Consider the following 27,512-nt stretch of genomic DNA (forward strand, 5'->3'; position numbering starts at 1 on the left):
GGTTTTGCTATGCATCCCAGGCTGGCCTTGAACTCACAATCTTTCTACCCAAACACTGGGATTAGAGGCATGCTCATTCACACCTGGCAAACTTCTGGCAGGTGTTCTACCACTAGAGCTATGCTTCCAAACCTTTTAATTCTTGTAAATGTCAATTATTTGGTTGCATTTCTGCCCAGATCAAAATAGCATGGCCAGAGAGTGCAGTCAATACTGTCTATGTAAGATGATCGAAATGGATGAACAAGTAACATGCATGCAACTTTCTCTGTCACTCCCCAGCAACACAGCGCACTACCTTTTTACACAGTGCTCACATTGCATGAGTCTAGTGTGGAGGGATGCACCAAAGTTTGATATGTGACTAAATCACTTTCTATAAGAGATTGAGTATCCTTACATTTTTATATCTGTAGGGAGAGGAGGGAGATTCTGGAACCAATCCTCTACTGATATCAAGGAATAAGAGACCACTGTACCATTAGCTTTCTGTTGCGGGAACTTTCTGGAAGAATGTTATGCAGATAGTGCCCTGTGAAGTTTTGCTGCACAAGGCTTTGATGTGGGTGAGTCAACAGTCTACTGTGCTAATTTATGTCCCATAGTTTATAGAAATAATCTGAGCATTTATATATGTATGTACACATTTGTTATTAAAATATTTCATTTTATATGTTAGTATTCATCAATAGAATTATTAAAGTATTGAAAACTATCAAGTTTTTCACTTTGTGATTAACATATAGTGCCCTGTGAACTAGCAAAGAGAATTGGAGTGTTATCAGTCAAAATTTACTGAAACTTTATGCACTCATTTGTCAGATTTTGGCTTGCTTTTCAGATATCATGTATACTCACATTTCAAGTATAGTTATGGACCAGGAATTAGCTAGCAGGCAAAGTGCGTATACTAATGGCTTTTGTTAGTAGTAGACCAGATGTTAGCCTTTATTAGTTGTTACAAAACAAAATAAACTTGCTAAAGCAACATGGAAAACGCAGAGAGTCATGCAAACAGGAAGGGGGGACATAAGTAAAAGAAATTAAGCAAAAAGCTAAAAGAAAAAGAAATAAAGAAAAGAAAGAACCTTATGCATTTCTCCATGAAGATCTCCTACCTCTTCTCTAGTGTCTATGGCAGAGCCAGGGGTGGTGGCAGCAGTGCTTACTGTGGTGCTAGGGGCCGTGCCCGAGGACGTCACCGAGTCAATCTCTCCCGCCACGTCGTTGATCTCCCGAGCAATGAGGGCGAGATCTTGGCTGATCCTGGTGGTAATTTTAGGAAGGAAGTTTAATGCCACTTAAATACCAGCTCTAGAAACACAATCATGCCAGAACTAGTTGTGGAAACTGCATATAATCAAGACTTAGGATTCTTTGGAAGTGTTCTTAATTATTTTGATACTAAAAAGTCTTAGATCTTAACTCTAGATAACTACATTCCGAATAATCTACAAGATAACACCTTGACGCTTTAAAGTAGAGACATACCTTTAAATATATATAACACATGATAATGACTAATGGTGCTATCACGGGGAGGTAACTGAGAATTCAAGCAGTTTCTGAACAAGAAGAAGCAATCGTATTTCTACTAACCTGTCAGTAACTGATGTGAGGTATTTCTTTCAATTATAAACACAGGAATAAGCTCCAAGTGTAGTAGTGATACCGGTGATTTTTGTAATCCATTATAGTTGAAACCACATTACAGTTGCTACATGTACCTCAGAGTTCATTATAAGTCACCAATCCTTCAAAGTTACTTAAGTCATTAACTTGCAATACTGTTTTATTAAATATGTTAGTAGGGGATCCTATGCTGTTACAACACCTGAAATAATTGGATAACTGGAATAATCAAATATAACTAGAACTCTAAGTACTCTGTTTATGATTTAGACACACTTTTGAGATGGTTCCCTAAACCCCACCTGAGAGCACAGGGAGCCCGGGCTCCATGCACTTTACATCATGCACAGACAGCACTGTCTACTGTGGACTGGGTCATCTGACTATCCTACTCCTTCCAAACCTCCCAGAGGAACAAATTATAAAAGAACACAACATTTTCACTTATGGCTACAATTTATTTGCTTCCTTGGTAATATCAATAAAAATGTAATCTTAATTTTAAGATCTAATACATCATTCAAATTTATTTTCATTTCCTTAGGACAATTTTTAAATTTAATTTTATTGTCAAGGTGATGTACAGAGGGGTTACAGTTACATACGTAAGGTAGTGAGTACATACTTGTTACCCCCTCCCTATGGCAAGTGTGTGTGTGTGTGTGTGTGTGTGTGTGTGTGTGTGCGCGCTTGCCAATAATGGGGCTTGAACTCGGTCTGGGCAATATCCCTTAGCTTTCACACTCAAGGCTGGTTGCTCTACCACTTGAGCCACATCTCCATTTTTGGCTTTGTGGTAGAAAACTGGAGGTAAGAGTCTCACAGACTCTTCTGCTTGGGCTGGCTTCAAACCATCGTCTTCATCTCTCAGCCTCCTGAGCAGCTAAGATTACAGGTGGAAGACCATAATTGGCCCCTGTTTGGAAAATAACTTTTGGTATAAATCATGAGTCTACCTATAATAAGCTCTCTTTTCTCAGACAATAGTATATACACTGCTTTCACAGTGGTTTTTTTTGTTTGTTTGGTTGGTTTTTTTTGGTCAGTTGTGGGTCTTGACCTCTGGGCCTGGGCACTGTCCCTGAGCTCTTCAGCTCAAGGCTAGTATTCTACAACTTAAGCCACAGCACCACTTCTGGTTTTCTGGTGGTCAACTGGAGATAAGAGCCTCACGGATTTTCCTGCCTGGGCTGGCTTTGAACCGCGATCCTCAGATCTCAGCCTCCTGTGCAGGTAGGATTACAGGCATGCACTACTGGAGCCTGGCCACAGTTAGTGTTCTTTAATGCAGATTTGAAGTTATCTTGCTCTGCAAAGCACACAAAATATGAATACCCATGACCTGGCTTCAACAATTCCTATTATTTGGCCATCGTTGTCCTAACTTTAGTGAGCTCATCTAGTAAGTGAATATTTTTTTTCTTTGTTTGAGCAGAACATCATACATTTCAAATCTGACACACTACAACACAAGGACAAACCAGACACATACACACCTTGGACTCTACTAAGTATATTTCTATCTGAGTCATCCTCATGGTCTCAGGCTAAGCACAACAGGAGTGCTTAAAAATGATCTGTTGAGTTGAGGGGGACTTTGTGTGTTTGTATACATACATACATACATACATACACATGTATATGTAGTTAATTGTGAATGTATGTGCATATCTATGTATGTGATCTATCTATCTATTGTGTAGAAGTAAATTTAATCTAAAAGAATTCTGTATGGGTATACAAAAACTGGTTACTTTTGCAAATAATGCTCTCAACTCATAAAGATAAAATGCTACAGGTTGGCTTTATCTTTTAATCATGTCTGTGTATAGAATATGAATGTACAGGATAGAATTATTTTTCACATTTTTAGTTTATGATTTAAAGTATTTGAAAATAATTTTTCTTACATCATGCTAACTTACCTACTGCCCAATAAAAATGTAAAATATCAACATTAACTTTCTTTCCTTCTATACTGTATCCTTCATTCTTTTCCTCTGTTTCCCATGAAAAACAAAACAAAGGAGTTCTATGGTGCTACAATATGTAAACAAAAATGTGTCTTGAAAAATTAAGATTCTAAAATTTGCTACTGGAAAATAGAGGACATGCATGATAAGGGGGTGACCAGCTTGTTTCTAGAGCTCTGCAGACAGAAAAAACATAAACAAGGTAGTGCTGCACTGCACAAAGCAAAACAAATCCAAGTGAAAACAATGTCTGGTCACTCCTCCCACCCCTTGTGTTACCTTCCCAGAAGATCAAGGCTATTAGTCTTTCTAGTGGAGGGCACAGAGAACTTGAGGGGTGGGCTGAGACATATAGTCTAGTTTTCTGGTCCCTCCTTGACCTTGTGCAAGTGGGCATTTCCTCATAGGAAAGAGATAAGGTGAAACAGAGCAAGACCTGCTATAGTCAATTATGTCCAGAACAGAAAATGTGATGTTTTTCTGTACAAACATTTTGTGGGTCCACGATGATCTTATAGATTCCAGAGCCTTTTCTTGACATAAAAAGTTTCAGTGACTATCATCTTTATCCATTCATTTAATAAAGGTACTTGAAAATTAAAGATACTTGGCAAAATGAGATTAGAAGGTTAGGTTCTGTAAAAAGTAGAGCCGTGCAAGTAATCAGTCATGAAACATAAAGGACTAAAGACTATTTTAAATTAATGGGCCAGAAAAAACAAGTCACAGAAGTCAACAAAGAGAAAACACCATTGAACTATGGTAAAAGATTGTAAACCCATCAGTGGATTAATATCATATGCATGTTACTAATACTGCCAAGCATTAAACTTAATATCCTAAAAAAAGAAGTAATTTTAGCATGTATGCAACAAAAATGTCTAGGTAACATATGACATACTACAGTAAATTTAGTATCTTACAAATATGAAACACAAGCACTGCATTTGAACCATGGTTACATCAGTTTGATTGCAACTGCTCTTCATTTATTTTACCTTTTACATCAACTGTTCTCAGAGCTAACCTGTATGAGTTAACAAACTCCAACATTGCCGAATACTGTAGGAATCATATTCCTTCTTACATCTAACAAAATCTCATACTCCACAATAAGATCTGGGTTGCAAAAGAGAATTTACTGTTTCCACCTGTTTGTAAGGCTTTGTTACAAATTAAAGACAAACATGCAAGTGCTACTGCTCTTTAATTTTATTTAATTATTTATTTGTTGATCATGGGGCTTGAACTCTGGGCCTGGGCACTGTCCCTGAGCTCTACCACACAGTGCCACTTATGGTTTTCTGGTGGCTAACTGAAGATAAGAGAATCACAGACTTTCCTGCCGGGGCTGGCTTTGAACCATGATCCTCAGATCTCAGATTCCTGAGTAGCCAGGAATAGACATGAGCCACTGTTGCCTGGCCATAACTACTCTTTAATGTTCAACCAAAGTAAGTTACTAAGTAATCACATCTGGAGCATGAATTTTCCTTTTTGTATATAATCTAAAAGTTATATCAAAGTCATTTAACACTCATATCTTCATTTATTAAAGGGTTGAGCTAATTATACTTAACTCATCAAAGTATAATGGAAACTGTGTATAGAGGCACAGTTCTGTATATTCCAGTTGTTTGGAGGCTGAGTTGGGAAGATTGTGAGTTTGAGGGCAACCTGGGCTACAGAGAAAGATCTCTCTCTCTCTCTCTCTCTCTCTCTTTTGTCAGTCCTGGGGACTGAACTCAGGGCCTGGGCACTGTCCCTGGCTTCTTTTTGTTCAAGGCTAGCAATCTACCACTTGAGCCACAGGGCCATTTCCGGATTTTTTCTGTTTATGTGGTGCTGAGGAATCGAACCCAGGGTTTCAAGCATGCTAGGCAAGCACTCTACCACTAAGCCACGTTCCCAGCCCCAGACTCCCCTCTCAAAAACAACAAAAACAAACTACAAGAACAAAGGGAAAATTTATCCACTCTACTTTTCCCAAGAGAATAATAGCGACATATCTTAAAGATTATTACTTTCTTGGAAGTTAAAAAAGATCAGCTTCCTGTAGAATTCTTAATTAGGTAGAGCTGATACTCTATTAGAAATTTTAAAGGGGAAAGAAATCAAAATCAGTTCATTCTACAGCAATGTGTTCTACAGTGTGTTGGTAGCATGGGCATTTAAGTAACTGAAAAACAAGGCAATTTTAAAAACAAAGGAAAAAAGCTGATGGAGAGTAATTCTCTTGACAAAAAACTGAGTTTGCCATACCTGTGTACCCCAGAATCTTTATTAGTAGTACAAGTCAAGCAAAAGCCAATTTTGTTGAAATAAATGTTGGTGGAAACCAACCTGGCTATCTCTTCTCGATGAGCAGTCCAATCGCGGATGTAGTCTTCCTGTTCTTTGATTCGGTGCTTGAATGAAGAACTAGCAGGCATTGCTGATCCAGAGCTCTGCAAGCGAGTGGTTTTCAGGGCTGGAGAAGTACGTAGACGGGTATGTTTAGGGGAATTACGGTTTGATCCAAATTCATCTTCTGAGGTGGAAGCATAATCAGTAGGAAAGCGCCTCCATCTTGAATTTACTAAATTAGTTTAATTATTAAAAAAAGAATTATTATGTTATCATTTAAAGGAGATAAAATAAGTATGATTTCAAAACCACAATGAGTGCACACACAGCACAGTTGCCAGTTACTGACACACATACCTCACATAAACTGTAAATCCACTACTCCTTAAAGATACAACAAATAAGGAAAAACAACCAAAAAGACTGTTTTCTATTGCGTAGTGAATAGACATTCAGATGAAAATTTCACTGATGATGAACAACTAAGCAAGCTCTAATCAATTGCAAATATTCTCATTTGCGTGAAACTATGGATGTTTTCAAAAGGACAGAAACAACACCAACACCAACAAAAATAAAAACTGGGGAAAAGATTTCCTCATGCCACATGGACTTCCAACATGGAGATGGTAAAAACCCTCTTTTCCCAACAGACAAATGTGCATAATTCCTGCAGTGGAAATTATGCCTTTATGGCAGAAAAAAAACATTACCTCTGTCATTCAACATCCTGTTATGCTATGGTTGGAAAAAAGCTTTTTACATGGTAAAAAAAACAACAAAGCATCTTCAGTAAAACTTTCTGCTTCTTGGACACTGAAAGCATATGGTCAAAATAGACAATGGTGTAAGAATCTGGAGAGTGCAATTTTAAGCTATTTTCACAATCACTGACATTTATGGCACAGGAGATACTGTGAATAATCACATTAAAGAAAGTGACTACCACTTTCTTATTTTAGGGGAGGACATTTAAAAATGGTACTGCTGAGACATTTGAAAAATCAGAAGACAAATATGCAGACATTTTACTACTGTTGATATGAAAGCCAAACATATGCCAATTTGTGAAGCATAAATAGAGGTAAAAAACAAAGAGATGACTAATTCACAGTAAACAAGGGCAGGAAACGTATAATCCACTAACACATACCTAGTAGCTAGTGAATGACTGGCCAGCAAATGTTTAATAAGTATTTTCTTCATATTTTATCTTTGGTGGCAGTACTGGGGCTTGAACTCAGGGCCTGAGCTGTCCCATAGCTTTTTCTGCTCAATGTTAACTAAAGCTCTACCACTTGAGTCACAACTCCATTTCCAACTTTTTGGTAGTTAATTGGAGATAAGAGTCTCATGGACTTTTCTGCCCAGGCTGACTTTGAACCTCTATCTGCAGACCTCAGCCTCCTGAGTAGTTACAATTGTAAGCAGAAGCCACCATGCCTGGAACTTATTAAGTATTCTCAAATTAATGAGCTTCTGGATGTAATGCATTTGCTTTTCTCAAGATTAGAAGCAGCCTGAGATATTTTTAGTATTTTAATTGACAAAACTTTGGCATCTGCTGTAAATTCCTACTAAATTGCTACTAACATTGGAAGAGTTTTCTTTTCTCTCTCAATATGTCTGTCTATCCATACACACAGGACCTTGATCTAATTTGAACAGCAGATTGGTCAAATCCAGAATTTCCTCATCCTTCTCCACTAGACTTTTATACCTTCCTTGCCTTTTCTTAAAAAAGAATTTTTTTGGTTGGTACACTCTGAATTAGGTTATGGAATAGAGAAATCAATAGCAAGAATATGCCATAAATTAGGGCCAACCCAATTGTTCTAATTCCCACCTTGGAACTCTGGGGCTTAAAACAATGAACCTATACAAAACCTTTTGGCTCTATAAAAATGTATGCAAACATATAAAGAACTATAGGTAATTAATCACAGATTTTTTCAAGTCAGACTAAAATATAAATTTGGATTTTAACACTGTAAGGTAACATTACATAGATAACACCTTTACCATGGTAGAAATTCACTCATTTCAACACTTATGCAAACTCTCATAAACTGAAGTTATTTTGATACTTGAAACCATTGTATAAAAACGTTTGTAAATCAGAGCAAGAGGTTAAAAATATGGCAAACAAGTTTTTACTTTGCAATAAAGGCATTTCATAAAATACTAAATGTGTGTTTATTTAATATCTTAGAGATAAAAAAAGAGGCATTTTTACTTATCAGTCATTGAGCTTGAACTCAGGGCCTGGGCACTGTCCATGAGCTCTTCTGCTCAAGGCCACTGCTCTACCACTTTGAGCCCCAGCTCTACTTCCAAAAGAATCATTTTTAGTTCATATAACCTATTTTATAATTTCAAGCTATGGTTGACATATCTACAATTGAAAACTGTCTTGAAAAAATACCCAAATAACATCAGAGTTTTAATAAGTTACAGAATAAATGAAAATGTAAAGAAGTATGATTGATGAACATAGGGTAATTTAGGAAGAACAGCATCAATCAATAGCTGGTGAATTTCTTATGTGGCAGAATACATAAAAGCAGAATGAGAAACCAAACCAAGTCCTAACGATCAAACTACAGTTTATCTTATAGAGCCACATTCAAAGTAACTTTTAATGTGAGTCCCAAAATGTATAAAACAATTAGCATTTTGAGGAGGAACAGTAAAAAACAAAGAAGGCAACAACAAAAATGTTTATTATCTCTCTCTCTCTCTTTTTGGTGCTAGTACTGGGCCTTGAACTCGGGACCTCATACTTTACTTGCTCATGTTGGTGGCTCTACTATTTGAGCATCTACAATTTGGCATTTCTTCTGGTTAACTTGAGATGGCGTCTCAAGGCCTTTTCTGCCTGTGGTGTTTGACCCACAATTAGGTCTCGATATCCTCAGTAGGTAATATGGCAGGAGTGAGCTGGAGGCATCTGGCTATTAGTTTTATAGATCTACTTAGAAGTCTGTACAAATACTAAAGCATTTAGTAATATATTTAAAAACAAGCAAAAGAAGAGTGTATATTTTAAAAATTGGAGGACATCTTTATAATTTCACTTAGGGTAAAATGAGAGGGTGAAATACTCTAAAACATTTTCTAAGGGTATCAATATGTTTTTACTTTCGATGGTGTGCATTTCATACATAACCAAAAAAAACCAAAAAACCCTTGCTTTGTTTTGGCTACTCAAGGTCTATAATTATGAACATGTTATTCTAAATAAGACTGTATGGACATTTCTATTGTAGTAATATTGAAAAAAATGTCACTGAAAGAATTTGGAGGTGGGGCAATTTGGTAAGACTCCTACAAACAAATTACATCAGAGTGGCATAAAAGGACTTAATATAAAGTTGGCAAATCAAACTTTTCCAATGATCAATTTTTGTTTTTGTTGGGGTTTTTTTTGCCAGCCCTGGGGCTTAGACTCAGGGCCTGAGCACTGTCCCTGGCTTCTTTTTGCTCAAGGCTAGCACTCTACCACTTGAGCCACAGTGCCACCTCCAGCTTAAAAAATATATATATACACACACACACACACACACACACACACACACACGGTGCTGAGGAATTGAACCCAGGGCTTCATGTATATGAGGTGAGCACTTTATCACTAGGCCATATTCCCGGCCCTCAATGATCAATTTTGATCATATATATTCCTATAAAAACTTTTGTTAAGATTACAGAATATACAACTTAAAATATTATTTGTTTAAATCATATTTCAAAGGCTAAGCTTTTATTTTTCCATTCAAGATTATTACTATTTTAGGCCATTAGAAATGTCAACTACCAAAGATACCTAACTACCTTATTTATACTACCTACTATATGTAGCTACTGTAATGTTTTCCCCACTAACTGTAAGATCATGGCCACTAAATTTCTAGATCAGATATAGTACTATAAATGGACACCTAAATGGACATTTATAATACTATAAATGGACACTATAAATGTATGATAAATGGTGCTTAAGAGAATCTGAATTTATACTTTTCAATTGCAATGTGGCTTTAGGTCCAGAGAGTGGAATAAAGGGCATAAACTAGGTAAAATAGCAGACTTGCAAAAAATTTTAATACACAACTGTGATATTGTATACTGAACTTATATACACTTTTGGTAATCCAATAGATTTAAGCTATCTTCCAGAAGCTGGCAATGTGTTTTTCAGAGTTAAGAGTAGATGTGGCAGAAAGCAACAGGCTGGTAATGAAAGGCACTGGGCTCTCATTTTGCTCAGCAGTGCTAAGCTATCTGGACAGAGCAAGGTAGTTCAGCATCCTGGTCCCTAAAGGAAATATCCTTTCTACTTCTTAAATTCCATGACTGTCACAACTTAATATATGACTAGTACATTTTTTATATACTGTCATAAACATATGGCATCTCAATTTTCCCTAAGGAATTTTAAGGAATTCAAACTTCTTTTTAGACAAAGAAAACTGAGTAACAATTTCTGTATTCATAGTAGAATACAAATTAGTATATGTAAGTAATATGGTATCTTGTTTTGTTTTATCAGTCCTAGGGCTTGAACTCAGGGCCTGAGCACTGTGTCCCTGGCTTTTTTTTTTTGCTCAAGGCTAGTACTCTACCACTTGAGCCGCAGCGCCACTTCCAGCTTTTTTCTATATATGTGGTGGTGAGGAATTGAACCCAGGGCTTCATGTATGCGAGGCGAGCACTTTACCACTAGGCCATATTCCCAGCCCAGTAATATGGTATCTTATGGTTCTCAAACTTACTAAAGCAATCACAGTCTCACAGTATGCAATGAGGAATAAAACTAGCTCACTTATGTGATAAGAGCTAGTTACCAGTATACAAGGAAGAACTACTCTACACTACTTGGTATCAAACAATTTATGATACAGCTTATGACAGGATGGAAGAATATTGAATATTTCAATGCACTGGAATGGAGGGAGGGTGACAAAACAGCGAGGCAGGAGAAATTTACAGGATACACACCATAGAATGCAGCACAAAGGGAATGTGAATTGAAGAGGTACTAGAGCCATAAGAAACAAAGAAAACATTACTAGATAAACACAAATCAAAACACAGTAGTCATCAAATACTTGGCAATCAATTTTTAAACAACCAATTAAAGCTCAACATGTAGAAACAAGGGTTAAAGTAATTTAGAAAGTCCACAATTGTGTGTTCTTCAGTTCCAGCATGTATCTACTCCTACCACAGACTATGGCTACCATTATCAAACCCACTAGCCAACAGAAATAAAAGTAGAGGAAAGCAGCAGGGAAGAGGAAGAAGAGGAACAGAAAGTGGAAAAAATACATATTCAAAATTACCTTCAGTTTTGAGTCTTGTGTGATATGTTGTGGTAGATGTAAATCAAAAAATAAAAGATAAAATTATACACCAACTTTCCTTCTACTCTTAATTCAAGACTGGGCACTTAAGATGTTGTTGACTGAAAATAATGATAAATCTCCCAGTTTTATAATAGATGGATTATCCACTGACCTTTTGTAGCCACACCCATAAACAAAGCTGCTTATGAAGTAATAAGAGCATGCTTACAGGATACTTACATAAATATCTACACCTCACTACTCTAGTCACACGTGTGAAAGAATATTAGGTACACAGACAAATACACCAACAGCAGTTAAGAGTCTAGGTGTCAGTTTCTGGAGTTTTTATACTCAATTACAGTTAACTACTACAATGAAATGAGATAGTAACAATACTTGTGATAATGCTCACAGGTAGCTAATTTCTACAGCCTAGTTTGAGCCACATGCACTTAGTGACTGCTCATGATGTCATCTTCTTCCAACGAAATAAGAATTAGTTTTCACCTATTCAGTAATAAACTTTAAAATATGTAAGTATAGAAGACACTTCAAAGTAAGTAGATAATAAAAGAAAAAAACATAGATTTCTGTCTATCTCTGTCAAGACAACAATGCACTGTGCTTCTTTTCAGGTCTGTAAGGGTTTTGAAGTACCTGTCTTTAGAAGCACATTATTCTATTATGTAAACCACTTAAGTACTAATGCAATTTTGACACACAAATCCATCTTTGTGTCACCAAATGGAAAACTGAAACTCCTAACTCACTTCAATCAGTTGGCCCGAGTACTTTTAGAAGTGTATTTACTTCTGAATTTTCCAACTACTAAGCTAAGTAATATCATTTTTAAAGGAAGAACAGTAACTGGATTTTAACCTTTATCTTGACTATTTGGTGAAGAAATTTAATTCAAACAGAACAGGCTTATGCTATTAGAAATCTGGATACAATTTACCTGAAGAAGAGCCATGAGATGAGGTCATACTTTTGACTTTGGAATCTGATAGCCGAGAAATACTGTTAGCTCTAATTCTAGGAGAAAATTTATCTGATGGCATTAATCTCGCTCCACTTCTAATGATGGCTTCTGCAGTGCGTGAAGAGGCACTACTTCTCGATATTGTTGCTTCGGAGTCACTTCGGGCTGATAAGGAGCCAAGCCTCGTTCTACGAGGCTGAGCCAATAGATCAATCCTAGAGATGTTGCGCCTTCCTGTGGGGGGCTTGGATGTGGAACTTGTGGTGGATACTTCAGAAGCAACAGATGCCTTGTCAGCATCAGCAAGCTCGCTGTCTGAAGCCTCACCAAGCCGTGCTCTGCGCAAGAGGGAAGTCCTGGTAGGTCTAGGCCTTGGAAGAGTGGTTGATTTACTGGATGAACCGGAAGCTACTGGAGAAGTCTTAGACTTGGGTCCTTTGCTTCCGTCCAGTTTGGAATGTATGTGCTCTTCAGTGGAGGTAAGAGGAGTCCTTCCATGAGATTTGCAAGAGTATGTTTCCTGGTCAGATGACATGATATCAGAGATAGCAGAATGAGGTACACTGGACGTCTGGTCATCATCTGTTAAGTCTACTGAAGGCTGCCTTATTCTTCCACTGGATTGTACAAATTTTCGACCATCTGCTCTTGAACCTATATCTGTGGAGCGACTTTTTGTTTTCTTTTCAATTTTCTCCCGAACACCTGAAGATGAAGATTTTGTAACATCTTTGGAAGGAGAGCTTGTGGAACACCTATCTTTGTACAGGCTAGTGAAGCTTTTCCGCTTTTGGGTGGACTTTCTTTCCGTCTCTCCAGTGACCAGACTAATTGTGCTAGCTGTATCCACGTCGGATTCTGGGGAGATGGAATTGTCTCGGTTGTAACTGGGAGTATCTGGGCCTTCATCAGTTTTATTATCTTCACGTAGTTTGGCTTCTAAAAAAGCCATCACTGCTTCTGTGTCTTTGAGAATAAGTGTTGTATCCATACTAGAGTCAGTCTCCACAGAGTCACTTCTGTCTCGAGGTCTGCTTGCAGAGGTGGGCGGTGCCTGCTTGTCTATATGGGGAATAAGCTCTATTGGGATGTTTGGGCTGGGTTTTTCTATAGTGAAGCTCCCTTGTCGCACCAAAGACTTGGAATATTCCTTCCTGTCCCCTCCCTTCGAAGTCTGACTTTTCAGGATTTCCTCGGCTTTTTTTCTCTTGCTTTCATTTTGTATTATCCTGTCTCCCTTGCTTGTAGAAAGTCCCGGAAGTTTTTCTGGAGGCTGGGACTCTTGTTTAGAAGTTTCTTCCCTACATTTATCTATTGTACCTGAAATATTTTTTGATGACAGCTTAGTAGGTGTCCATGGGGCCTGCTCCTTCTGTTCTTGTTGCTGCTGGATTTTAGCTAATGTTTGCTTTACCAAAGAAGCTTCTGAATCACGTTCGGTCCTCTCCTTCCCAGGAGAGCTGCCTAGGTGAAACGGGGTTTTATCTCCACCAGTTTGAAGAATTTCACCATTGACTGCCCGGTTCACTTTATTCGGGGTTCTGTCAGCATCTTGTGTGTCTTTCTGGTGTATCTGTGTGGGAGTTTCTTTCTCCTGAAGTTCTGTGTCTTGCTTCTCTCCGATCTCTGACCTCTGTGTCGTAGTCTTTGTTCTGGCACTCTCAAGGGCTTTTTCTTCATTTGGAAGCTGGGGAAGAGTTCGTCTCCTCCTCTCTCCCTGACTAATCAAGGAAGCTGCTGAGCCAATATTTCGCAGTGACATGCCTGATTCACCAGTATCTGTCTCTGTAAGATAAAAGCCACAAATAAGGAACCAACTGTGGTTAAAAAAATAACAAAGGGTGGATAATATATTCAATTTTGATTTTAAGTTAAAAAATGATTTGTCAAGGTTGGAGGCATGGCTCAGGTGGTACAGCCTGCCAATGAGCATAAAGAGTCAAATATCAAGTTGAAGTCCCAGTCTCAAAAAGCAACAACAAAAATGACTTGTCAACAGCAAGCTAGGTGACTGGTTCACACTTGCCTTCCTAGCTACACAAGAGGCAGAGATCTGAGGATCTGTGTGTAAAGCCAGCCCAGGCAGGAAAGTCTGTGAAACTTTCACCTTCAGTTAATCATCAAAAAGCCATAAAACTTAAATGAATGTTTGCTTAAATTTGTTTTTTACTATACCAACTTAATCTTTAAAAAAATACTGGTTTATGACTCACAAAAGGAATCAAAAAAAGGAGGAGGAAAGGAAAAGAAAGGAAATGACCATTTTCTAAAGGAAGAGATGCAGCTAATTCAGTTATCCTGTCTTCTTGATCATGCCTTGTATGATTGGCAGCCAGACTAGCCCACTGTGAAACCCAGCGCTTGCTTCCAGATGATGTGCCTTCCTAAAAGAGAAAAATAAGACCATGAAATAACAGAGTGGACAGCTCTGATTCTCATGAAAAAGAAGTTCATTTAGTCATAACTATCATCTACCTTCAATAAACAAATACTGTGTTCAGCAGAAACCAGAATAAAATTCCTCCAAGTCAAAGGGGAATAAATAACATTAAAATATAGTAACTGCTTTGTTTTGACAGTTTCCAGAAAATGGCAAACCATAGAGGTATCATTTAATCATCAATAAGCAATACATAGATCCCTTTACATGTCTATAAAATATCTTATTTGCCAGGTGTGGGGCTCTTGTAATTCTAGCAACACGGGAGACAAAGATGGGGAGGGCCACAGTCCAAAGGCAGCTTGGGCAAAATGTTTGTGTGTTCTCATCTCAATAAAAAAAAGGGGGGGAGTGAGTAGTGGAGAGGGCTGGGAATGTGGCTTAGTGGCAGAGTGCTTGCCTAGAATGCATGAAGCCCTGGGTTCAACTCCTCAGCACCACATAAACAGAAAAAGGTGGAAGTGGTGCTGTGGCTCAAGAGGTAGAGTGCTAGCCTTGAGCAAAAAGAAGCCAGGGACAGTGCTCAGGCCCCGAATTCAAGCGCCAGGACTGGCAGGAAAAAAAAAAAGGGCCTAGCGTGGTGGCACAACCTGTCCTTTCAGCTATGTGCAAAGTATAAATAGTAGGATCCCCAGGCTGGGGATATGGCCTAGTGGCAAGAGTGCTTGTCTCATATACATGAGGCTCTGGGTTCAATTCCCCAGCACCACATATACAGAAAATGGCCAGAAGTGGCGCTGTGGCTCAAGTGGCAGAGTGCTAGCCTTGAGCAAGAAGCCAGGGACAGTGCTCAGGCCCGGAGTCCAAGCCCCAGGACTGGCCAAAAAAATAAAAAATAGTAGGATCCCGGTAGACACCAGGACAGGCATAACATGATGCCGTATTTGAAAAAAAATCAAAGCCATGTATGGAAGCTCACGTCTGCAATTCTAGCTACTGAGGCAGCAGAGATCTGGAGAAATGGTTTGAAGCTCGAGGAGAAAAATGCCTGCAAGACTGATCTTAACTCAACCAACAAAGCTGAATGTGGTGGTGTCATTCCAGCTATATGGGAAGTGCAAACAGGAATACTGCAGTGCAGGCAGGTCAAGAGTTATACTCTTAGAATAATAATGAAAGCAAAACCATTGCGGGTGTAGTTTAGAGCACCTGCCTACTAAATATAAGTCCCTGACTTAAAATCCAGTACAGCCAAAAAAAATTTTACATCTCATACAACTATAAATAAGATAAATGTAAGCAAAACGGTACACTTTATCTTTTGTTTTGCCAGTCCTGGGGCTTGAACTCAGGGCCTGAGCACTGTCCCTTTTTGCTCAAGGCTAGCACTCTGCCACTGGAGCCACAGCGTCACTTCTGGCTTTTTCTATGTATGTGGTGCTGAGGAATCAAACCCAGGGTTTCATGCATGCAAGGCAAGCACTCTGCCGCTAAGCCACATCCCCAGCCCGATTTCTTTTTTGTATTTGGTATTATTTACCATTCATATATCATAAATTAGCTTTGTTAAAGGCAGCATAACATAATGAGTAAGAGAATTAAGTCAGCTTCAGATCCAGATTTTGGTCCCTCAAACAACTTGGCCAAAGTGTCCTATATACTTCCAGTTTACTTATTTGTAAATGTCACACTAAAGGCTTCCATTGAATTTTACCTTCTATTTACTTTTTATTTGTTATACTCTGATCTATATACATTTTTACATTTCTTTTTTGACACATCAAATAGATAGGAAATCTGATGCCACAAGTATATTGAACAAGTCATCCTTAATCTCACATTGTTCTGATTACATCCTGGCCTGTTCTACAATGACTTACTGAGGTATGTAAGTTGTATTTATCAGAAAGTGCCTTTCAGGCTGGGAAGATGGCCTAGCGGTAAAGTACTAGCCTCGTATACATGAAGCCCCGGTTAAACTCCTCAGCACCACATAAACAGAAAAAGCCAGAAGTGGCGCTGTGGCTCAAGTGGTAGAATACTGGCCTTGAGCAAAAAGAAGCCAGGGACAGTGCTCAGGCCCTGAGTTCAAGCCCCAGGACTGGCAAAAACAAAACAAAGTAACAGAAAGTGCCTTTCACATACACTCCTTGGCATAACAGATCTTTGAATTCCAGACATACACTTTTTTTTGTTTTTTTTTGGCCAGTCCTGGGGCTTGGACTCAGGGCCTGAGCACTGTCCCTGGCTTCTTTTTTGCTCAAGGCTAGCACTCTACCACTTGAGCCACAGCGCTACTTCTGGCCGTTTTCTGTATATGTGGTGCTGGGGAATTGAACCCAGGGCCTCATGTATACGAGGCAAGCACTCTTGCCACCAGGCCATATCCCCAGCCCTAGACATACACTTTTTGGAAAATATAAGCAGTATATATTTCTGGTTTTGTCTCATAAGGCCATTTAGAATGATAAGCATAAAAGCTTATTAATTTACTTTTCCTTACTAACAAAAGGATATTAATTTAAAAGACTGAGAAGGGTTGCTGTTCAAGTAGAGCATGAACCAAGAGTTTGCAAGAACCATCTCAAATAAATAACAGTGGTGAAGGGCCTATCACCCACCTACATAGGAAGCATAAATAGGCGAATCATGGTCCTGGACTGCCTAAGAAAAATATGCAGCCCTATCTGGGGGAAAATAAGAAAAATGAAAGCACACATGGCTTGGATGTGGTTTAAGAGGTAGAATGCCTGCCTAGTAAACACAAGGCTATGAGTTCAAACCAGCCTACTACAAAACAAATGGACATACTAGGGAAGGGAAAGGGAATTATCAAAATTAAGAGACAAAGGATAAAAAGACAAGTGCCTCCAAAACTCATGGGGGGGGGAAGGGGGAGGCCTTGAGGGAGGAGGTAACAAGTTGAACAAGAAATGTACTCACTGCCTTACATATGAAACTGTAACCTCTCTGTACTTCACTTTTTGTTTGTTTGTTTTGTTTTTTTGGCCAGTCCTGGGCCTTGGACTCAGGGCCTGAGCACTGTCCCTGGCTTCCTTTTGCTCAAGGCTAGCACTCTGCCACTTGAGCCACAGTGCCACTTCTGGCCGTTTTCTGTATATGTGGTGCTGGGGAATCGAACCCAGGGCCTCATGTATATGAGGAAAGCTCTCTTGCCACTAGGCCATATCCCCAGCCCCTGTACTTCACTTTGACAATAAAGGGAAAAAAAAAAAAGAATGAGAAAGAACTTCGAGCTGCTGACTCAGCAGCTATGTTGGGGTTCAATAAACTTTATAATTGACAGGTTGAAAAAAATCCTAAAAACTAAGCCAAAATTGCTTCAGACTTTTGTTAGAAAATTAGTGAAGATTTAGATTTTACAACTGTTTTAAAAGGGGATCTATCATTAATGTACGTACACGTAGTAAACATTCATACTTATGCATATAAAATGTCAAGTACACAGAAGAGATGAATACCTCCGAGCTGTGGAATCCAGGTGTGCTAAGTGGCTTTCTTTCTTCCATTACTACTGAAGCAGAGCTGAGAGCCCAATCTTTGATCAGATCCTTATGCTTTTCATTGATAATGGGCCTATTATAATCCTGATTGTCATCTATTCCAAACACCTATGAGGAAAAAATTATTTTGTAAATAAAAATGTAAGTCTGAGCACCAGATTAATAATTAATATGTGGATGATATCAATAATTTCAGAGGCAAATAAAAATATTCTAAATTAACTGCAACAGGGATTTCAATAACAAGGAAACTTGTTTAATGGCAGGGTAATGTCCAAATGGGAGTAGTAGCTGGAGAAGAAAACAGGAAGTTATAATTTATTGTCCAAGTAATCACTTTTTAAAAATAGTAAATGTCCTGGTCAATAAAAAAAATAAGCAATATTTAGGGAATCCACTTGATTTTTTTTTTTTTTGGCTAGTCCTGGGGCCTGAACTCAGGGCCTGAGCACTGTTCCTGGCTTCTTTTGTTGCTCAAGGCTAGCATTCTATCACTTGAGCCACAGCGTCACTTCTGGCTTTTCCTTTTCTCTCTTTTTAAAACACATATTTCTTTATTGTCAAAGTGATATATAGAGGGGTTACAGTTTCATACGTAAGTCAGTGCATATTATCTTTATCCAACTTGTTACCGCCTCCCTCATTTTTCCCCTGCCTTTCCCCTCCCCGCCATGAGTTGTGCAGTTAGTTTATACCATATAGTTTTGTAAGTATTGCTGTTGCATTGGTTTGTCTTTTATTTGTCTCTCCATTCAGATATACCCCTTCTCTTCCCTAGTTCCAATAAACATATATACAATATCCAGGGTACCAAAATCAGTTACAGTGGCTTTTTTTTTTTTGCCAGTCTTGGGCCTTGGACTCAGGGCCTGAGCACTGTCCCTGGCTTCTTTTTGCTCAAGGCTAGCACACTACCACTTGAGCCACAGCGCCACTTCTGGCTGTTTTCTATATATGTGGTGCTGGGGAATCGAACCCAGAACTTCATGTGTATGAGGCAAGCGCTCTTGCCACTAGACCATATTCCCAGCCCCTACAGTGGCTTTTTCTATGTATGTAGTGCTGAGGAATTGAACCCAGGACTTCATGTATGCAAGGCAAGCACTCTACCATATTAGGCCATATTCCCAGCCTCTTCACTTGATTTTGTTACAAGACTTAACAGTGTATGAAACATGACAATAATTCAGAGTTAGGAAAGAGAACCTCTTCAGGATGTCTTCAGCTTGATTGTCTGCTCACCTCTTTTTTTTTTTTTCTCAAATTTTTATTATCAAACTGATGTACAGAGAGGTTACAGTATCATACGTTGGGCATTGGATACATTTCTTGTACTGTTTGTTGCCTTGTCCCTCATGCCCCCCTCCCTCCCCCCCTTTCCCTACCCCCCCCCAGGTGTTCTGCTCCCCTCTTTTTGACAGTACTGGGATTTGAACTAAAAGGCCTCAAATTTGTGAGGCAGTGCTCTATCTACCACTTGAGCCACATTCCAAGCCCTTTCTGTTTTCAGTTATTTTGGGGTAGGCTTTGAGTTTTTACCTGGACTGCCCTGTGATATTCCTACATATGCCTCCCACATTACCAGGAATCACAGATATGAACTACTATGGCTGTCTTATTGGTAACTTTTTGCTTCTTTAAGCTGGGCTTAAACTATGATATTCCTAAGAAGCTGAGGATACAAGTATAAGTCATTGTGCCTGGCTCTGATCTATTAATTTTTGGGAACCATGTTGAAAAGCAATAAACATATGACTCTTTTTATCTGTTCTTTCCATATCAAGCGGTTAACATTAAATGTAAGTTAAATTCATATGCATAATTTTCAGTTTTGGGAGATAAAGCTGAAGGCCAGTTGCTTGATAAGCAGGTACTCGTACTGCTTGAGCCACAACTCCAGCGCTAATTTTTACTTAGTACTTGTTTTTTTGCTAGTCCTGGGGTTTGAACTCTAGGCCTGGGTACTATCCCTGAGCTTTTTACACTCAAGGATAGCACTCTACCACTTGAGCCACAGCGTCACTTCTGCCTTTTTTCTGTTTATGTGGTACTGGGAATCGAACCCAGGGATTCATGTATGCTAGGCAAGCACTTTTACCACTAAGCCACATTCCCGGCCTTATTTATTATTTTTGACACAGGGTCTTGCTTCCTGCCCAGAAAGAAGCCTCAGCCTGATCCTCCTGTGGCATGCTTTCTGGAAGCTAGGAAAACAGGTACATAGCCATTGGAACCAGCTCTTCAGTGAGAAGATGTCTCTTGGAACACCTTTCTGCTGGGGCTGGCCTTCAACTGATATCTCAACCATTTCAGCTTCTCAAATATATAGGACTCCAGGTGTGAACCAGTGGCACCTTGCTAAATTTATACATACAGTTTTGTTGCTGTTATTTGTGCTGGTCCTGGGGCTTGAAGTCATTGTACAACAGTGGGAATGAATTAAAGTCACACTGAATTTTACTATATATTCCGGTTGGACTCAAATTCCAATTCCAATTTTCCTGCCTTGGCTTCCTGAATGCTGAGATTGGTATGTACTGGGCACGAATAGTAAGTGTGTGTGTGTGTGTGTGTGTGTGTGTGTGTGTGTGTGTGTGTGTGTGTGTGTGTGTGTGTGTGTGTGTACCAGTACTAGGGCTTGAACTCAGGGCCTGCGTATTGTCCCTGAGCTTTTGAGCTCAAAGCTAGTCATCTACCACTTGAGTCATCACTCCACTTTCAGCATTTTTGGTGGTTAACTGGAGTTAACAGTCACATGGACTTTCCTGCCTGGGCTGGCTTTGAACTGCAATTCTCAAATCTCAGCCACAGCCACTGGTGCCTGGATGAGTTGCATATTTTTAATGACCAAAAGTATCCATTTTATGCTATGTGAAATTTATTTCAATTTTTTAAAGAAGATGTTACTTTACCATATTTTCTCCTTGGTTCCTTTTTAGGTGTAAGGTATGTTCTTAAATCTTTTTCCTCTTTCTTAACATATATATAATATATATATATATTTATATATATATATTTGCCAGATCTGGGCCTTGGACTCAGGGCCTGAGCACTGTCCCTGGCTTCTCTTTGCTCAAGGCTAGCACTCTGCCACTGGAGCCACAGCGCCACTTCTGGCCGTTTTCTGTATATGTGGTGCTGGGGAATCGAACCCACCCATGTGGTGCTGGGGAATCGAACCCACCCAGGGTATAAGAGGCAAGCACTCTTGCCACTAGGTCATATTCCCAGCCCCTGATTCTTCTATTTTAGGAATCGTATATTCCCTTTTTACCCCTTCATTTTCCACATCATTTTCTAGTGGCTCCGTTACTCCCTGTATTTTCAACGTATTTTCTAATAGTCTCTTTTAATACTTTCAAATTACTCTCATTTTATGTTCCGTATAAAGTAAAAGTGTTCCATTTTTCCCTTTGATGGTTTTCACTTGGTCTGCTACTCTGTTGCTCTCATGAGCATCTTAGTTTATGTTTGGGTACACTTTGGACATGTTGTGTTTGGACATGTTACTTTGCCTTCGATTTTGTCTGGTCCACATTAGTTCTGATTTATCATGGTTCTCTCAGTTCTGACAAAAATTTTTGCTGTGTCCAGACCCAGGACCCACATTCACAGCAAGGACTTTGTTGGACTAAGACTCACTATGTTCTCTATGTTGAATTTCTAGTCTTGCTACACTCTGGTTCTGGATTCCTTCCCACAAATTGAAATAGAACTAGCACAAACTACACTCCATGAGGGAAGAGAATGTGCTAATAATAGTATTTTTGTGGGAAGGTAGGTTGGCAACAGTGGATAAGAATCAAAACACAGGATAAGCAAAAATGTTTTTCTCTGATAGGAAATTTAAGAGGATGAGAGATCCTCTTCGCAAGCCCTTTACAATGATCCATATTTTTCATCTTCATTTAATGTTCAGCTTTCCTTTCTCAGGGCAGTTTCTCTCATAGCTTGGAAGGCTAGAAAGGAATAACTGGGAGGATCTTCCTTACCCACAGTAGTATCTTTGAGGAACAGGGGGAAGAAATTGGTACTATGATGGGTTCTCTGGGAAGGTAGGTATCATAAAAAGGTCAGGACGGGGAGAAATAAAACTATTTTATGGGGGGAGATGACTTTGTTCGATTGAGGCAATAAATAACACTTTCAACAAGTACTGTTCATAATAAATAGTATTTTTCCATATAGGTTTTGATGTAAAACTTAAGAAGTTTTTATAAATCTCAGGCAAGTGTTAAGAATATAAAAGGAGAGCTAGGCTATGATAAGGATACCTGCAATACAGCACTATTCACAATAGCCAAGATATGGAAACAACCCAGAAGACCCACAATAGGTGAATGGATCCCAAAAATGTGGTACATATATACAATGGAATTTTACACAGCCATAAGAAAGAATAAACTAATGTCATCTGCAGGGAAATGGATGAAACGAGAACAAATCATGTTAAGTGAGGTACGCCAAGATCAGAGAGAAATAACACGTTCTCCCTGATATGCGGATATTTGACTTAAAACACACTGGGATAAGACAAATTACCCACAATTCTACATACCCACATACAGTGAGACCAACAGAGGACAGTTCTAGGAGAGAATCACAAAAGTGCAATACTAAGCAGCTCTTCATATGAATATAAAATAATACACATAGTGAAATGAACTCCAAAGATATGGAAACAAAGGACTTTTGTCTTAATTTGCTATTTCTTTGTTGTTGTTGTTAACTGTATTCTTTACCGTATATAGGGTATATTCACATGTACATTTGCAGGAGGATGGGAGAGGGCACAGAATCAGAGGGAAAATGGAGAAAAAGTGCAGCAATAGTGCACACTAGCTGCCCTAGTCACTGATGAAAGCGAACCATGCAACCCATGGGTGGAGAGGGGAGGGAGGGAATGGGAGAGAATGAGGGAGCAGATGGCACTGTGTATCACCTCTAAAACAGTAAGGTAAATTTAAAACAATATAAAAGGTAAATTTGAGCTTATGTATAAAATAATGTTACATACAGAAAGAAAACAAAAATAACAAGAATTCAGGAATTTCACAATGTGAGGGTGGGGAAAAGAATCTGTCAACATCTTAACTACTGGTAACAGAAAAGGAAGGATATAGCATTTCAACATGGCTATTTAAAAAGATCTTATTTTAATTGTGCACAACTTCTCTTGGGCAGAGATCAAATATGTTGCAACCATCCTTAGATATGGGATTACAATGTTTTGTGTGGAAAACCAAAAAGCATCCAGTGCTTATTATATTTAACATCAGTATATCATGTGATATTGTTGCCTACTCATTTCTCTTTCATATTGATGCCAAAATGGTATTTTGCTTATCTGATCAGACTTATGTCTGATCTGATCTGATCTATGTCTATCTGATCTGATCTGGTTTGCTTATCTGATCAGACTTATGTCTCCTTCATCCATCATTTCTTTCTACAGCAATGTTAGTGTGGCTAAGAATTTCACATTTTCTATTTACCCATTTGTCTAGTTGATTTCAGCCCCTATTCAATATTTAATTTCCCTTTATTTTCTTTTTTTGAATAGTGATAATGGAGGTTTAAACTCGGGACCTCATCCTTATTAGGTAGGTAATCTACCACCTGAACATTTGAAACATCCCACTTATTTTAAAGTAATTTGTAATTCGTAATTTTTTGTGCGTGTGCATATATGTGTTTTGTTCCTGGGGCTTGACCTCAAGTCCTGTCCTTAAGCTTTTTTTGCACTCTTCACTGAGCCAAAGCTCCACCTCTATGGTAATTTGAGATGAATCTCAAGGACTTTTTTGCCTGGGCTGGCTTTGAGCAGCTATCCTCAGATCTTAGCCTCCTAAGTACCTAGGATTACAAGTGTGAGCCACTGGTGCCAACAGTAAATCTGTATTTTCAATCTAGATTTTTTGTTTTTTACCTGAGATCCAGACATTTATAATTATAAATTGCCTTCTCTATTTCTGACCTTTCCAACTTCTAATCCATAGTATATGCTTCTGACAGTAATTTGAATGTCCTACATAAAGTTTGTTTTCCATGATTCTCCATTGCCTTCAGCATTAAAGGAAAGAAAAGGAAGAAGTAGAAAAAGAGGACAGCCAGGCACCAGCAGCTCACAACTGTAACCCAAGCTACTCATGAGGCTACCGAACTGAGGACAAGAGTTTGAAACCAAGCTGGGCTGTAAAGTCCCAGAGACTGTGTCTTTAAACAAACAGTCCCCTTCTTAAAAGGCTGGATGGAGGCATGACTCAAGTGACACAGTGCCAGCCATCGATGAAAAAGTAAGAGTGTGAGGCTTTGAGTTCAAGCCATGGTACCAACACAAACAAACTAAAGTCCATGGTACCTTTATCTTTATTTTTTGGTGGAACCACAAGTTTGAATACAGGACTTGACAGGGGTTCTCTACTACTTAAGCCAGACACTCAACTTCAACCCTTTCTGATTCCATTATTTTTCAAACAGAGTCTCACATTTATGCTTAGGCTGGCCTGGACCTCAATTCTTCTATTTATACTTCTTTTTTTATTTGTTGTTATCATAAAGGTGATGTATAGAAGGGTTACAGTTGCATAAATCAGGCACTGAGAAAATGTATTTATATTCTTGAATGATTATATAATGATCCATCTTTTTGTTGGTTAAAATAGGGCACCACTACATCTGGCCCAGCTGTACTGAAACTGGGATGTTTCTAATCTTAACCTCAGGAGCTTGGATTACAGGTGTGAACTACTGTGCCAGGCTCAAATGGATTTCTTTACATGTGAATCAGTCTCAGAAAATAATGTAGTGTTCTAGATTTTAGAGGAACAAGCACTTAGCTTTCACTGCTGATGGTCATAAATGTTGTTTATTATGCTAATGTTTATTCCTTCCACATCTAACTTGTCAGGAGATAATTTAATAAGAGGGTCTCACTAAAGAGGTGGAAGCTTTAGCAAGGATTTACTTTACCATAACAGGATAAAGGAGAGAGAGGTGAAAGAGAAACATTTATTGCTCCCCAGAGGAAATGGCAGGTAAAGATTCTATGTTATTAGTTCTGTTCTTTTTCTTAAATAATGAAAGTATGTAGGATTTTGTTAAGTGTTAGGATTATGGGCTTAAGACACTGTGTTTGACTAGTCCATATTTTTTGAAAACCCAATGTGTCGTGTCTACTATGAGATTAATTACATCTTCTGAAAACTAGCTGACAGGCAATTACTGTTCTTATTGAGGAGTTTTTATATGGTGACACTAAATTTCGGTGGTCATGGATTTGACATTTCCCTATCTCCTCCCCATAGGAGAAGTGAGGAAACAATAACATAAGCAGGAAAATAGAAGTCGTGACAAAGTTTACACTCATAGAGGAACAGGCTGATGGCAGTCACATGGAGGTTTTTTTTAAAGACATCTCCAACAAATATTTCTTCTTGCAAGCTAGTCGGATCTTTCCTTCAACACCTGATACCTAGCAGAAACATTTAACATACCATTTTAAATTTATTTGTATTTACTCATTCCTCACACACAAAACCTAGCACATTACCAATGACAAGCCAGTTATAGAGTGAAAAAGGAGACACCATGTGAATTGTTCAAGACCAAAAACCACCGAGGTTCAGATGCACAATAGCTGCCCTAACTTCTGCCTCACACACCCGAACACAAGGAAAAGAAGAAATGACAGAGCTCATAAAGAAATTTGACATGAAGCCAGAATTTACTCCAAACCTCTGCAGTGCTGCTCATTCCCTCGAGCTGGCTCTTTTCTGCCTCTGTTTCCCACACCCACAGATTACTTCATGTTTTTCAGACATCTGGGTCTTGGTTCACTTCTTTTGTTTCCTGAATGCCAGATCTGAATTAGCCTCAATCCAGCACTCAGCATTAACCACAGCTAACAGAATCTCAGCTCTTTTACTTTGGTAGTCACAAGATAAAGCAGTGACCCTTGCTTTCTCTGAAACAAGGTCTCAGCTTGGTTTTCTGTTTCATATATATTAAGAAAGCCTGACTTAAGTATGTAGTTTCATATTGTCATTACTCCTTTAAATGAATCCTGTTCTTAAATCTTGGGTTTCTCTATTCCTAACGTGACTATACAACTCGATGTCAAACTGGGGGCCCCCTGATGACAAAAAGATGCTTATAATACAGACAGTAGGTATAAACTAGATTCTTTAATCTCCTTTTGGTCCAACATCCTAAAGGGCCTCAACTTCAACAATGACTTCTTTCTTGGCTATATTCTATCCTAGCTAAAGGCCCTTACATGGTACCTTTCACTTTGGCTTCACATTTGACTCGTTCAGTGCTGAAAACTCTTCCCGGGATTTGTCAATACTTTGTGTTGAGGTAAGTAATAATAAACAGAGGAACCCTAAAGCCCTGTGAGGACTATGACTTCACTAGTGAGCTTGGATAAGACCACCAGTGGAAACCCTGGTTGTGTGGTTGTTTACACTACATCTAAGTGAAGACCTAAGATTACAAGTATTTGACCTTCTGCAGTAAACCTGTCAAAAGACAAGAGGAGTCTTTATATGGACTTAATGCTTCCTGATTTCTTATTTTCTACGTCTTGGAATGTACCCTTGTATTTTCTGCATAACTCTTTTAAAAAAGCCTGGGCCAAACTGAACCTATAGAAATGGAGGCTGGGAAAGACACCCTCAGTTTTATCTTGTCTGTCATTTAACCCATTCCTTGCCCCATTGTGTTATTAGGAGATTATGAGGTAATACTGCATAGGCATATTCTTTATCTGTCATCTCTGAATCTGCTGGCCAAAACTGGCAAATAAACACAGCTAATTTTTTCTTTCTTTCCTTCTTTCTTTTTTTTTTTTTTTTGCCAGTCCTGGGGCTTTGACTCAGGCCCTGAACACTGTCCCTGGCCTCTTTGCTCAAGGCCAGCACTCCACACTTGAGCCACAGCAACCACTTCCGGCTTTTTTCCCCATTTATGTGGTGCTGAGGAATCGAACCCAGGGCTTCATGCATGCTAGGCGAGCACTTTTACCACTAAGCCACCTTCCCAGCCCCACACAGCTAATCTTTATAGGGCTCTCATAAGACCTATGATAAGGCTATCATGTATTTAAAACACTCTTTTAGAAACCTAATTAAATGTCTTCCATTTTACAAATGAAACCCAGATTTAAGGAAGTTAATTTACCCAAGGGCACATATTAGTATCTGAAGAGTTTGTACTTCATGCAGACATGTCTGCATTCTTAAATGTTGAAATACACACATACACACTGCTAATTGTAACAATATAATAAATCTTTTTTTTTTTTTGAGCTGATACCAGGCT

General features: G+C 38.8%; 1 protein-coding gene and 1 non-coding gene across 15 annotated transcripts in view; both read right to left on the reverse strand.

The window, feature by feature from the left end:
- Cep170 (centrosomal protein 170) overlaps positions 1–27,512 on the reverse strand; it is a 95,329-nt gene that overhangs the window by 12,247 nt on the left and 55,570 nt on the right. For 6 of the 14 annotated variants that reach the window (XM_048357450.1, XM_048357459.1, XM_048357449.1 and 3 more), the window contains 5 exons: positions 18,147–18,296; positions 14,545–14,668; positions 12,261–14,069; positions 5,949–6,183; positions 1,089–1,266 (listed from right to left, as the gene is read on the reverse strand). In XM_048357450.1, the coding sequence (XP_048213407.1) occupies positions 1,089–1,266; positions 5,949–6,183; positions 12,261–14,069; positions 14,545–14,668; positions 18,147–18,296 (2,496 nt within the window). The remainder of the gene's footprint in view (positions 1–1,088; positions 1,267–5,948; positions 6,184–12,260; positions 14,070–14,544; positions 14,669–18,146; positions 18,297–27,512) is intronic. The other 8 variants (XM_048357461.1, XM_048357456.1, XM_048357460.1 and 5 more) reach the window with 5 other exon arrangements.
- On the reverse strand, positions 4,678–4,803 carry LOC125360296. The gene has a single exon (XR_007212694.1). It is a non-coding gene; the product is annotated as a small nucleolar RNA SNORA40 (small nucleolar RNA).

Source organism: Perognathus longimembris, chromosome 11 (assembly GCF_023159225.1).
Source record: "Perognathus longimembris pacificus isolate PPM17 chromosome 11, ASM2315922v1, whole genome shotgun sequence".
Classification (NCBI taxonomy): Eukaryota; Metazoa; Chordata; class Mammalia; order Rodentia; family Heteromyidae; genus Perognathus; species Perognathus longimembris.